The sequence below is a fragment of the Pseudorasbora parva genome, chromosome 18 (genome assembly GCF_024679245.1).
Source record: "Pseudorasbora parva isolate DD20220531a chromosome 18, ASM2467924v1, whole genome shotgun sequence".
NCBI classification, from domain to species: Eukaryota; Metazoa; Chordata; class Actinopteri; order Cypriniformes; family Gobionidae; genus Pseudorasbora; species Pseudorasbora parva.
This window is the reverse complement of record NC_090189.1, coordinates 21,175,790-21,190,375: the sequence shown is the minus strand read 5'-3', so window position 1 is coordinate 21,190,375 and position 14,586 is coordinate 21,175,790. Positions and strand designations below refer to the sequence as shown.

General features: G+C 37.1%; 2 protein-coding genes across 2 annotated transcripts in view; one reads left to right on the top strand and one right to left on the bottom strand.

Moving 5' to 3' along the window:
• rb1 (retinoblastoma 1) overlaps positions 1–14,586 on the top strand; it is a 36,934-nt gene that overhangs the window by 2,581 nt on the left and 19,767 nt on the right. The window contains exons 4-17 of the mRNA XM_067424524.1: positions 1,357–1,491; positions 5,310–5,348; positions 5,467–5,516; positions 5,713–5,823; positions 6,190–6,332; positions 8,138–8,215; positions 8,550–8,659; positions 8,746–8,823; positions 9,354–9,441; positions 9,765–9,881; positions 10,619–10,675; positions 10,763–10,794; positions 10,920–10,996; positions 11,150–11,376. Coding sequence (XP_067280625.1) covers positions 1,357–1,491; positions 5,310–5,348; positions 5,467–5,516; positions 5,713–5,823; positions 6,190–6,332; positions 8,138–8,215; positions 8,550–8,659; positions 8,746–8,823; positions 9,354–9,441; positions 9,765–9,881; positions 10,619–10,675; positions 10,763–10,794; positions 10,920–10,996; positions 11,150–11,376 — 1,342 coding nt within the window. The remainder of the gene's footprint in view (positions 1–1,356; positions 1,492–5,309; positions 5,349–5,466; positions 5,517–5,712; positions 5,824–6,189; positions 6,333–8,137; positions 8,216–8,549; positions 8,660–8,745; positions 8,824–9,353; positions 9,442–9,764; positions 9,882–10,618; positions 10,676–10,762; positions 10,795–10,919; positions 10,997–11,149; positions 11,377–14,586) is intronic.
• LOC137047011 (lysophosphatidic acid receptor 6-like) lies at positions 11,494–12,610 on the bottom strand. The gene has a single exon (XM_067424542.1). It carries the CDS (start codon positions 12,448–12,450, stop codon positions 11,494–11,496), a length of 957 nt encoding a protein of 318 aa, XP_067280643.1. The 5' UTR covers positions 12,451–12,610.

The window sequence follows — 14,586 nt, the reverse complement described above, 5'->3', positions numbered from 1 at the left end:
AATGTGAATGAATGGTACTCCACATCACATCATCAATAGCCTAAATGTGCCGTGATAAGAAATTAAATGCTAATTGTTTCAAAACATGTTCTGTAAAATAATGCACTGTGATCATTTCTCCTCCAAACTGTTATTTAAACTGCTGGAGTGCGCTTCTTCACCCCCACACTATTAGCAGTACTCTTAATTTAGGTCCACATTTTGTTTTTGTGGGCGCCTTTATTCCCACTCTTTAAACTCTCAAATAAAACAATTTAGTTTTTTTCCACTTCCCTGATGGTCTTGATGGGCACGTCTCAATCATCTCACTAGTTCAGTAGTCAGGGCATTGATCAGGGAGTCAGCCCATTGACTTATGTCCTAACCAGTGCCCTGACTAGTGGACTAGTGAGATGATTGAAACGCGTCCGATCTCCATGTCGGAGAAGTTTCGCTTCTTTGCCGTCTTCAGTGTCTCCATGGTGTAAAATGAGGGCGTGGCGGAAGCGGAGCCTTGAATATATAGGGGCGTGTTATTCTAATGACGATCGTTTTCAGCCGCGGCATTTATTAAGGGCAAGTATTGCGTACACCTGGATTGCAGAGGTGCGCACAGCTTCATAAATCAGCCGGTGAGAGGAGTGTAAGCATAATCTTACGCCAACATATACGCCTGTTTCTACGCAAGATTGATAAATGTATTTATTCCGTATTTATACAGATTTGTGTTTTCGGACCTTAAAACTGTGACCTTTGTGAATTGCATAAATCTAAGAAAAATGGCCATAAACAATTACTAATAATTAAATGGAAAATGTTACGTTTTCTAATACATTTATTTGATGCACGGCTTGTTTGGTTGTGAAAATATGATAATGCTTAGCGTGATAAGAATATTGCAACAGTTGTGATGAAATTGTCTGAAGTGTTGCATTTTTCAGAGTAAAGCCTGCAAACTTTCTGCCAAAATCAAGGCTCTGTGGTTTAACATTTGAAAGAAAAGAAATTAAGAATCCAATTAAATCAAAATAAAATTGTTGTTAATAATAGTAATAATATTAGAACAATTATTTATATGATTAATTCTTTTATTATAACATTGTATTATAATGTAGTTGTATAACTATTATTATATTATATTAAATACTATTATTATTATTAATTATTATTATTATTATTATTATTATTATTATTATTATTATTATTATTATTATACTAATACTATTGTTGTATTAAATACTCCATTTATTAATTTTGCAGTACAATCATGTATTCTTTTAATTATAATAAGTAGGTAAGGGGGTGATGGGGTTGTTGTGGCATTCCTTCTTTTTTGTCTTTAGCTAATCATATGCCTGAATATGCTGTCCTTTGCAGTGTAAAGCAGTTCATCAGCCTTGTCAGAAAGATGGATGTAAATGTGGACACAATAAGCCCTAAAGTGAACACTGCTGTTACACGACTCGAGAAGAAATTTGATGTGACCTTTGCCCTCTACCAAAGATTTGTGAAGTAAGTGTTGTGCAGTTTTGTTTTGATTTTGTAGAATGATGAACATATGATTAATTTCACAATGTGTTGACAATTTGTTGATTAATGAGCGTTGTGATCAAACTGATCACAGTTCCTCAATTCAGTTCCAAGATCTACTGATAACTTTGTCAGTAAATTAAAAGTTCAAAAGTTTTGGGTAAGAGGTTTTATGCTCAAAAAATATATTATGAAAGATATCACGATTTAAAAATGCGGTTTTAAATTTTAATACATCTTGTTTTCTTGTGATGGCAAAGCTGAATTTTCTGCACTAAGGGAAACAGGTTCTGACTCCAGTCTTCAGTGTCACATGATCCTTTAGAAGTCATTGTATAAATGCTGATTTGCCATGTTACATTTTTCAGGGTTGTTTAATGCATTGTAAGTATAAAAGAACAGAAATTGAAACAAACAGTTAATTGAACGAAGTAAATGTCTTTAGGCTCACTTTTGCTCAGTTTAATGTGTCCTTGCTGTAGAAAATTATAAATGTTTGGTAACTCTTTATTTCGATGGTCCACTTTAGACCCTTTACTAACTAAACTAAAGCAGTTAAGTTTTGGTTTAGGGAGAAATGACTCCTGCTGTGAAGGGAAGGAAGAAGCACTTCTAACACAGTTAGTGTTTAATAGTTTTACATCATATCTACTTTTTATCATTCTTGGAAGCCAAATTGAAATTGAAATAAAATTACATTTACATCATAGGCCTAACGTGTAACCAGACTAAAGTTTTTCTTAATTTCTCCTGTACCCACAGCAGAACCGATAGCGTCTGAGCTTACTGATACTGTAGTCTTTCGTAATTTGGCATCAGGGCTCATTTAATACCGGTTTCGGTAACCATCCCTACTGTTAGTAGTCAGTAGACTATTAGGCATTAAGGTTTGGGTTATTACACTGAAAAATTATTATTTAAAAGATAAGTTACTCGGTTGCCTTAAAATGAGTTCATTGAAATTATAAAATTGAGTTAATACAATGCACATTTCTGAGAATCAACAACCTTTATTCAAATATTATTAAAAGATTTTGTAAGCATAATGGGTAATTGTGTGTTTTATGTGTGATGACGCAGTGAAACATGCCAAATTGTGTTTTTTCATGATTTATCACATTTTTTATGTGGTTCAGATACAATAATCTCTTGAGTTTCTATTTATTAGACAAATTTCCTTCATTGTAACAACTGTAACAGCAAAAAAAAAATATTTCAATAAACTCAGAATTTTAAGTCAACCAGGTTACGTACTTTTTTAAGTTAAACCAACAAAAATAATTTACAGTGTAGAATGTTGACAGTTGAAAGGTTACTTAGTAGAATGTCTATGTAGACCGATGACTTAGATTGTAGAATGTCTACGTCGACCAATAAAATAGTGTTACCTATTTTCTTTATTTAAAAAAAAAGTTTTTAAACAATTCAACACAATGGGTTAGTGTCTGAGATCAAGAGATCTAAGGGAAACAGGTTCTGTCCCTGAATGTATATAGATTAAAAGGAGATATAAGATTTAAAAGCTCATTATTGTGAAGGACTGAACAAGCAAGTGATGCTTGGGCATGCCTTAGGACGTGCTCACCCTTCCCTCAGCATGTCCCTTTATTTAGATTGTGCTTGCATTGCATCTCCTTTAAAGAATGTATGACTCATCTCGCGTCTCCTGAGCAGATGAAACCTGTTGCGCATTATTCCATTAAAAACTTTTTTCTGTTTTGTCTTCAGTTATTGCTCAAGCTTTTATGTTGCACTATCTGCATTATGACTTGAATAAATATTTGGTCCATTTAAAGGTCCCATTTTTCATGTGTTTTTGAAGCTTTGATTGTGTTTACAGTGTGCAAAATAACATGAGTTAATGTTTCGCGTGTAAAAAAAAAAACAGTATTTTTCACAGTATTTTGTGATTCGACAGCAGCTTGGCGCACGTTGCCCAGAAAGGTCCCGCCTCTTACCATAACAGGGAGATGCACATGCTCGATGTGCGCTCTTCTCCACGTGGGAGAGCAACAAGACCACACACCTTTTTTTGCGTATTCTTGTGGGCGAAGGGTTAGTCAGCAGGAAGGGCAGGGCTGTAGTCCATACCGGCTGTTCGCTGTAGGATTTGAAAGGGAACTTCTGTTAAATAAAATATCTCGCTTGGCATTGAACTTTGAGCTTTATAATTTTACAGGTATTATTTATGTACTAACAGCAACATTACACACTAACTAAAGTTTGAAAGATGGGATTGCAAAGAACTAGCCTGACGTGGTCATACTCAATTCTAGTCGGAATATGAGTCTGAAACTGCTCCATTGGGGTGTGATTATGGGGCGTGTTTCAACCGAACCAGGAAAGACCTCAATTGGATAGACCTACATCCAATCAGAGCAACGAAGCGACGCATTGTCAAATGTCAACATAGTTCAACTGCACTGTGTTGCCAAGTCCACGTTTTTTCCCCGCGGGTTGTTTTCTATGTCCGCGGGTTGAAGCGACTATTATGTGATATATAGACCCATGAGTGCGAATTTTAGCAGGCAACCTTGCCAGAATAACACACATTTTACCCCCAAATGCCATTTTCCTCCCGGAGAACCCCCCGAGAAGCTATTGTTAAGGGCTAGTGGTTAGCACTTAGCAACCCTGTCTGCACGCGCGCTGAAATCAGGCTGGAATACACGATCTTAGCCGGTGTTTTAAAAAAATTAAATAATTTAATGATACACAGAGTACTTACCCAACATGATCATCATTTCTGAGAGAGGTTGTGAAGGTGAATGCAGACAAACAAGCTCTCTGTTTAGGATTCGAAAAAATATAATCCAAGCCCCTTTGATGATGTGCATGATTACGTTACTGTTTATCCTCTGTCCGTCATCGTCTAAAGCCCGCCCTGATGAACAGTTTCTGTTCGGGGATAATTACTCCTCTATGGAGCAAGGCCAGACCGAACCGCCCGACCTAAAAATGTTGTGGGCGGGGCTAAGTTCGGCTGGCATCCAGGCTAGCGAAGAACAGGACCTTTAAATGGTGAAAACCTTTGAAATATTTGTGCATGTCATTTCTGAACCTGAAGGTGGCAGCAGCTGTCTTGCAGGAAAAATCTGTTCTGTGGATTATCTTTCAGAGCCAACAAGCCTCAGTTCGGTCTGTTTGTTCGCATTTACTGGCAATACTGTGCTTCATAGGTAGGAAACAGAAAGGCTAGATATGTGGTTGGATATGTCTGTGGTCAAGCTGCAGGGGTGTGCTTTGTGTTCGCATTTCAAGTGTCGCATACCTAGCCTGGCTCTCGCATACTCTGAGCTCTGGCTCTGTGGTTATTTATGCAGCCTTCTCACTGCATCATGAAGTTTTCACATTTGGGTCTATAAGTCAGTAATCTCCTGTTTGACATTATATTTGGGTTTTGGAGTTGGTTGTCTGTATGTTTAAGTGCTAATGATGCACCAAAATAAAAATTCACAGTCAAAACCATGAAAATGTAGGTATACTGAGCTAAGAAACACATTGTAATATTAGTAAGTGTTTTCATTTGTTCTGGCTTTAGTTTACGTTACCTTCCATGTCAAATATTCTGTTATTGGATGTTAAAGATTAAAAAAAAAATTGACCATGATGTTTGTTTTCTTTTTATGCGGAAAGCGGATTTTTAAAATATTAATTATATTATTAATAATTTCTATTATTTTTTTTTAGTAATAATAATTTATTTAATTCTTATATAATTCCCTTTTAAGAGGTTTTCACCTGAAACGGTACAAGTATGCTAAAGTAAACTAAAAAGTCCATATTTAATTTTCTTCCAGGACTTGTGAAAAAATCTTCGCAGAGCCTGACAAAGAAAAGTGAGTAGAAACCCTGTTTCAGTCTGAGCTGTTTGTACAGCTGTAGTTCCAAAATAATATTTAGAGTTGTTCCATTGAACACCAGTAATCTTTCTGTCCCATGCCTGTTTCTTTCAAGGAGAAAAGAGCTTTGGGAAAGCAGTTGGACCATGTTCCTCTTGGCCAAGGGTGAGTCATTAAGGAAAAATTGCACAGGAAATATTTGTTACATTCAGTTGTTCATCCATGTAAATAATGAGCCTTGTTTACATTTCATGAAGTTTTCCCCATCTGCTCTATGGATTATATGTGTCATGGATAGCATATCCACATGCCCATTGCTCACATTGTCACTTCTTGTTTTTGTGTCATGTTCTCTGTAAAGGAACATTTCTACAGATGGAGGATGACCTTGTGATAGCCTTCCAATTGTTGCTGTGTGTTCTAGAGTTCTTCACCAAGCGTTTCACTCCTTCACTCCTTAAGTCACCCTACAGTGAGTTTTCCTTACATTGCGCTGCTCGGAGGCAACAGGGCCAAATGCTTTAAATGCCGATTGAGCTTACTAATAGAAAATATTAAGAATGACTCTATAACAAACTGAAAAACCAACAAACAATAATTATTTGCACACACACACACACACCCTAATTGTTCTAAATGGTTTCCTGCAATTTTTTGCAGCATTTAGTACAATATCGCAATCTTTTTTGTCTTGTTTTTGGCTATGCGAGTGTGGTCACTTTAATTCGAAGGCACAATCAAAACGGCCTAATCACCTGGGAATTACTTGAATTTTGAGGCTAACCACCCTTATTTTTGGCTTATTGTTTGTCTTATTGTAATCATATTTTAATTCCAGAGTCAGCAATTAGTTCATCCACCTTGAGTCCTCCGACCAGGACATCCCGACGTCATCAGGGCAAAACCAAAACCCGTCCTCTAGAGATGGACATGCAGTTGCTGGAGACCCTGTGCAGGGAGGGCGATTGCAGTGTGGATGAGGTTCGTTCTTATTCAGACACAGTCTCATCAGCCATATTAAGTTTTCATCTTGTTAGGAAAAGTTACTTTTGAAAGTAATGAGTATTGTTATTCTATATATATAATTTTTAAATAAATTTTCTTTTTATGTAAAATAATGCATTACATTACTTTACTTTTTTCTATATGGGTTGGGTTTTCTAATACTTACTTTTTGTTGTTGTTGTTGTTGTTGTTTTTTACAAAAAAAGTTCTATTTTTGGTAAATGTAAAGACCCCCAAAAAATGAATTATTAAGAAAAATGAAATGATTAAGCATCAGTCTGAAGTGCCTGTACATCTGCTGGATTGCTGAAGAATAGGACAAAAGAGAAAACACTCTTACTTCAGAAGTAAAAACAAAATAATCAGTTTTACTTATTAATATGGTTAAATTGGATCATCTGAGGTCAGCAGCAAAGACATTGCAGGGGTGTGGGAAGATGTTTTTGGTTGAGGGAGCTAAAGCACCGGTGGGGTATAGTAGGTAGAAAAAGACACGTTTATATAAAACGCATCAATGCCATGAAGCACAACATACAATCACAGAGAGCACTCACTTAAATAGATGGCGCATACATTTGCTACATTTGTCTGTCAGAACATATGATACTTGTAATGGTAATGTTAACACAAATTACTATTTATAATGTGCTTTTTTTAAAAAGGGCTATTGAGGAGGTATTTTTGCATGCAATAAGCGAGCAACAAGAAATTAACAATAACGAATAGATAAACTCTTGTGTATGTATAGTAAAACCAAAATGTATTCAGACAACTTCAATATTTTCTCACATTATCACAGTTTATTCACTATAGTTTAGGAAATAGTAATAAAATATGACAAGAGCTCAGAGTTATTTTTTTCTGACACAGTTTATCTTGATAATGTCAGATAACTTTGATAAAAAGGTATGTAAGGGATTACAATCAACCAAACAGCTCTCAGCTGTTAATACCAATTTAGGTCAACCAGTTAGCAAGCAATTCATCATTTAGTTAAGTCTGTGGTGTAAAAGGTTGCATTAGCAATTAAAGAAAAAAACACTTTAATAGATAGTTCACCCAAAAATGACAATTTGATGTTTAGACCCCATTAACATGCATTATACGAGCAACGGTTGGAGTTTAAATATTTTCATTTGTGTTCTACTGAAGAAACAAACAAACCTACATCTTGGATGCCCTGGGGGTAAGCAGATAAACATCAAATTTTCATTTTTGGGTGAACTATCCCTTTATGCAAAACATGGTCAGGTAATGTGTGTGAATAATTATGGCCCCACATTTCTATCAGTGTTACTGGTCCACCGTATGAATAATCTTTGGGTGTTATATGTCACAGTTACTTTATTTTGCTATCCTCACTTGCATAAAATAAATGTTTTTCTATAAATGAATGCAGTAAAGTCTGTTTAAGGGCTATGGGTCTTCCCATGGCCCTTGTTTTTCACATTCTTTCAAGCAATGACTGTCTTATCAGTTGTTATCCATGGTAACTGAGTCCTTTCCTGCTCTTTGCGGGAAGGTCCATTACTAAGCGTAAAGCATTTAAAGCATATTTGTTAAATGCAACAAGTAATCGTTATATGGCTTTATTTGGAACTATTTTCTTTAAGGATCAAAAACAGAAAAATGTGTCTGTTTATTGATCTATTCTATTCTATAAAATCAAATTAACATTTGCAGTATGCTGTCAGTAAATACATGGGAAAGCAAAGTAACTTGTGCTGCTTATTTGAAAAAGCATTCTGATTTCTAACCAGAGCTCACATTATTGTCTGCAGGTGAAAAATGTGTACCAGACCACTTTCTGTGCGTTTCTGGACTCTGTGGGTCTGTCAGGGCTCCAAGGGCTTCCTCCTGTGAGTAATGTCTCATGGAAAATTGTTAACAAAAGCTGCTTCTGCTTTTGAGATCTATACAGTGTTTAAATAACTCGCTATCGGGGGCTTCCCACCTTGGACTATGATTTTGAGCTTTCCTGTGTATTGTATTTCATAGCTTGTTATGTGTTGGACTATGTTCACTGTTTTATGGACTCTTTGTTTGCATAGTGATAATTAGGAATGCTATTGCAGGTTCAGCTCTGATTATTAGCAATAAAGTAACAGCTATGAGAAGGACATACAATACAATTTCCTTCTTCTGTCTGGATTAAAGTAATCCTTGTGGCCATCTGTTTTCTTTTTATTATAGATGGAAACACTTTCCAAGCAATATGAAGAGCTGCATCACAAAAACAAGGACTTTGATGCCAGGTTGTTCTTGGTTGATGATGAAACTCTTTCCCCCAACAAAATAGATGTGTGAGTTTCATTCAGTTAAAATCAGGCTGTTAGACATTTTTGCAGGTAGCTAGATGTGCTTTTTTAAATGTCAATCATCCTCATAGGTCAAAGGTGGAAGTGACCCCAAGAAAGAATTTTCCAGGAGAGGATGTTGTTATTCCAGTTCCACAGACCCCAATCAGGTTTGACCGTGCTCCTTCAGTACCCACAATATAAAATAACAAATTTAAGAAATTGGTACAAAAGATCTATATATTCAACATATGCTGTTCTTCAGAACGTTCTATTCTGCAAAAAGTCTTATAGTAAGAATGTTTTTTGAGCACCAAATCAGGATATTAGAACAATTTAAAACCTTGCTTGAAGAAAAACAGCTAGGGAATTTGCTCACTAGTTAGGGTCAAAATCATTTGTGTAGTATTATGTGGACTCAGAAGTTTTATAATGCTCTAAGCTTGTGCCTAAGATCACATGATGGGATTCCCTCTGAGATTTGGTTTTGGTGTTTTCACGTAGCCCCTAAAGCTCTAAACTTCTCTTGGGTTTTGCTTTATTACTAGGAATTAATTCCACATATAGTACTCTAATGGATATTTACCTGGGGAGATTTTAACAATGCATACTAGTAACTGAGTTTGTTGCAGTTCAGTTGGAAATATTTCACTATACTGGAAGCTTGTCCAGTCATGTTCCTCTGGTTTTGTTTCTCCAGGGCTGCAATGAACTCCATACAGCAGCTCAGGGTTGATCTCACCTCAGCTAGTGACCAGCCCTCAAGCAATCTCCTAGTTTATTACAAGGTATTTCCTTACCAAAAATTTTTTCAAGGGGCCTATTGCAAAAACTAGGATAAGGGATTAAGCCGGGATATCTTGGTGATCCTGGCTCAATTTATCCACTAATATAGTTATTTTTAGTTATCGTTCATGGTGTGAGTATGCCTTCAGGGTACGTTTACACGACAGCGGTGTACTAAATTTTGCATACAGATGACAAGACCAAGATACCCCAGCTTAATCCCTTGTCCTAGTTTTGTGCAGTAGACCCCTAGACAGAATGGCTAGATTTATATTACACAGAAACAAAGTAATATGTCATGTTTTATTTGGAATGTGTTTATCAGAACTGCACTGTTGACCCATCAGAAGAGATCAGAAAAAGAGTTGAGGACCTGGGTCAGATCTTCGTCCAGAGGTTTGCACAGGCTGTGGGCCAGCACTGTGAGGGGCTGGGCAGAAAGGTACTACCAGCAAATATTTATTGTTTTAAATATTTATTATTTATTAACAATTATCTGTTGCCATCAATCTGATAAGGCTGCAGATATAATAAAGTCTGATTTGAATCAGATAATATCATGCCTTTTTTATTTTCCTATTGATTTTATACCCGATTCATTTGAAGCATGTACAATTCCAGATTGCAGCTTTAGTGCGATCGCTGCCATTGATATTGCTTTTGTGAATCCATAAATTACACAATATATAACATTTAATTGTTTAGACTGCTTGCTTACAGAAATGTGCTTTAGTGCTTGCACTACTGTTCAAAAGTTTGGGATCAATAAGATTTCTTTTAATACTTCTGTTCAGCAATCATGGTTTCCACAAAATAACATTTTTCAACATTTATGACAATAAGAAATGTTTATTCAGCACAAAATCAACATTAAAGGATCATGTGACACTGAAGACTGGAGTAATGATGAAAATTCAGCTTTGCCATCACAGGAATAAATTACAAATTTAATATACATTTAAATAGAAACCGTTATTTCAATGTATAATATTACTGCGTTTCCTCAATTTTCTTAAATTAATTAAATGCAGCCTTGGTGAGAATAAGAGAATTTTCAAAAACATTAAAAAAAAATCGTACAGACCCCAAACTTCTGCTCTGTAGTGTTTTTTTTGTTTTGGTTTTTTTTGTACAACAATGGAGCAAACCTTTTGTGTGTGTGTGTGTGTGTGTTTTCAGCGGTTTAATCTTGGTGCCCAGCTCTACTACAAAGTCATGGAGTCCATGCTTAAATCGGTAAGCCTTATAGAAACATTACATTTTACATGCTTTCATTTAAATTGTTAGTTGTACTTTTTTCTGATTGCCACATGTTATTTTTAGGAGGAGAAGAGATTATCAGTGCAGAATTTCAGGTAAAAACAGTATGAGCATCTTCTCAGGTCGTTAGCTGTCATTTATCAGATCATTGCAGTCATAAATCTGCGATTTTTGTTGTGGAATATACACTGATAATTAATCATGTTACTTCCTTTTTCAGTAAACTTCTCAACAATGCAGCATTTCATACCTCATTGCTTGCATGCGCCCTGGAAGTTGTTATGGCAACTTATGTTGGTATGTATTTTTTGGCATATTTGGCATCTAAACTTCTTTTTTTTCTTAAACTCAGTGTTACCCATAGTCACCCTTTTAGTTTCAGTTTGTAGATTGCATTTAAGACAGAACTAGCCTGTATATGTTAAAATCTCATGTTGTATCCTTTTCTAGGGAACTCTTTAAAGAATGGGGGTTTGGGCCGTAACTCGGGGACCAGCGATTCCATTGAAACTGATCTGTGCTTCCCCTGGATCTTGGATGTCTTCCAGCTGCCTGCTTTCGACTTCTACAAGGTTATAGAGAGCTTCATCAAAGCCGAGCCTACTTTGAAGCACGACATGATGAAGCACCTAGAGCAGTGCGAACATGTTATCATGGAGAGCCTTGCATGGAGAGCGGTGAGTAACTGTGTGCTGCCATTTATGTTGATTGTTTAATTTATTTAGTTGCTGAAGCATTTGTTTAGCAAGCATTCAGCTTGTTTTAGCGACTGGTTACATCACTGAGTGAACACCTCATTGACTAGCACTTCCTCTACTGCCGATTGTCTCTTTGTGCACCAGGCTGCTGGAAAAGTAGTAAATTAAGGGGTTTAAGCAGCAATTTGTGCTGGCGAGTGAAAGCACTACGGGATGGAGAGCTTTAGTGACTTGAGCAAGACCACAGCTGTGCACAAGGCCCACCTGTGTGAGAGTGTAACCCAGTAGATTGAGGTGGTAAGGGGTGAAGCAAAGGAAAAAGACCACCAGTACCCAGTAGATGACGGTGAGTGTGCGTCGGTGCCGGACCTTCCTGCGGTGCGGCAGCCTGCGGAGGACGCGGAGTATACTGCAGTAGCTGAACAGCAGGAGCAGTGCAGGCAACAGGTAGGCAATTTGCACTAGGCTGAGAGCAGCTAAAATAAAAGTATGGTGGCGTTTGGAAGAAGGATCCATAAGGCATGACTTGTGCCTTCGGGATGCCGCCGAATGCAGGAAGGGTAGAGTGAGGCTGAGGGCTAGGACCAGGCACCAGATCCCGACGCTGAGCATACGGGCAGTACGGACCTTCCTCAGGTGCTGAAGTAGAGGGTTAACAACTGCAAAGTAGCGGTCTACTCCTATACAAACCAGGAAGAAGATTCCTCCATATAGACTGATGTACTTTAACGTGAAGGTAATCTGACAGAAAGCATCTCCTGGAGACCAGTCACTGGTGCCGTTGGAGGTGGCGGCTTTGTTGTGGTAATAATAGATGCGCAGGGGGAGGGAAATAACAAAGAAGATATCCGCAGCAGCCAGGTTGGCCATGTAGACGGCCGTGCTGGTGAATGTTCGAGGCATGCGGCAGAAACGCTGCAATGCTGTGGCATTGCTGACTACGCCGAATATGAAGATCATGCTGTAGGAGATCTTGTAGTAGGTGAAACGGTAGCTGGTGTCCACCGTGCAGTTTGCCAGAATAGACTTGGATGTTGTGTTATGGAGATCCATGATCACTTTCGGCTTGGGCAGCCCTTAATTATATCAACCAAAACCTGCCTCTTGCCGTCCAGAACCAAATGAGGAACCTTCTTTTGGCGAGAGGAACAATACCTTTACTGTTATACCACAACTTCGATTTAAAGAGGTTTAAGGCATCATGGCTTGGAAATCTCGCATCTTAGGCTTTTTTAATTTTTCAATTTGGTTAAATCATTTGAAGTCCAAGTGACTCCTCTTCATGCAGCTACCTAAAACCGTGGAAGGAAATTTGTAAAGTTACAACTTCCTCTTCATATAAAGCAAACCACCTGCTCTCACCTGGTCCTAATCAGCTAGGACGGCTGTGTCTATATGACCTGGGTTTATGGAACAGAAAGGTAAAGTTATTGAATTACGACAGGAGGACTTAATTTAGAAATTACCCCCTGCTGTCAGTAAAGTTTCTTTAATGTTAAGGTGCCTGTTATTTGCACACACTATAAAAGTCCACATTTAAATGTTAAATTAATTGAATAAACTTAATTGTTGCTGCTTTACTAAAGAATATTTTCAGAAATGTTTGTTTTAACATTATAAAAATAAGATATAAAGGCAGTATAAAATTTATCAACACATTTTTAATGCTCAAAACCCAAGTAGATTATACATCATTCAAGCCTCTTTTTTTAAATGTAGTTTTGTAGCTCACTATACAGCTTGTTGTATGCTATTAACAGAAATGCACATATAGTAGTAGTAGTTTTAGGTAAAACAATTTTTAAAATTATTATTATTAAATTGTGTGTAAAGGAGAGACTGATAACAATCCATTCTTGATAGGCTAATTGTCGATGGCATATAAATTGTAGCTAGCACAGATAAAATACATGGAATAAACTTACCATTTTGCTTTATCTCATCCATTATTTTTATCGGAATCTTCTTTGTGATCTCTCTTGGCTAGTTGAACACGCTCTGTTCGCTGTCAGGCTTGAGTGAAGGTGTCTCAAACAGATATTAAGACTTTATATATCGTCACACTAAGTCAATACACGTGTGTGTGTGTGTGTGTGTGTGTGTGTGTGTGTGTGTGTGTGTGTGTGTGTGTGTGTGTGTGTGTGTGTGTGTGTGTGTGTGTGTGTGTGTGTGTGTGTGTGTGTGTGTGTGCGTGCATGTGCCATATATCTGTTCAGATGTGGATGGCGGTGTGTGAATTTATTATTAATATAGTAGTTCAGCTCTGGATACAGATGTAATCTACTTGAAATGTTGGGGAAAAACGCATATAAAGCCTGAACCTTTTGTGAATCTTACTGACAATCATTTTTTTAAAGAGGTTTTGTTTGTTTGTTTTTTACATTTTAAAGTTAACTGTGATCATACAGAAGATAAGTAGACTTTAGTGACTGCTAAAATTAATTTAGTAAGCACAAATCACTTCTATTATTTGAACAATCATTGCTCTTGTGCATTTTTGGTTTAATGTGACACTACATTGCTGTTGCAAATTCTGCTGAGCTGGCTTACTTACATTTTGTTGGGGAAAAAATACCAATTAGTAATATTTTAGATTATGTACCATGATTTTCTGGCAAAATATTTTTTTATGAAGTGACATTATAGCTGTGTAGTAATTTCCAGATTGTTACAATTTTTTAGTTTTTAAAATGTAAATGTAAAAAAAAAATTTAAAGAACTTTTAAAAATTTCAGTATAACACCTGAGTAATCTTAGCAAGGATGGAACTTTTAAAGGTGCACTATGCAACATTTCCATCCACTGGAGGGCGCCTATTCAAAACAAATGCGTAGTTTGATGACGCAAAGTTTGAGCGCAACATCTTGGGAGATGTGGTCTTCACTTCACAGCCGGTCGAAAATAGGACTCTGGCAGAAATCACAACAACTCCCAGAATGCACTTGCTTCGCTGCCCTACAAGGCCAGTCCGAAAGCCAGCGCTACTGGATCACTTTCCCACCGCGTTAATTTTCATAAAATCACTTCAGTTAGAGAACAGACACTACAATTAAAAACTGAATGTATCTGTTCAGTAACGTATGAGTGAGCCAAAAGAGAGTCACGGCACAGAAGCAGCAGGAGTCAGATTGCATTCATCATGAGAGCTGAGGTAATTGCGGGTACGGCATACATTTCACAGCACGTGTT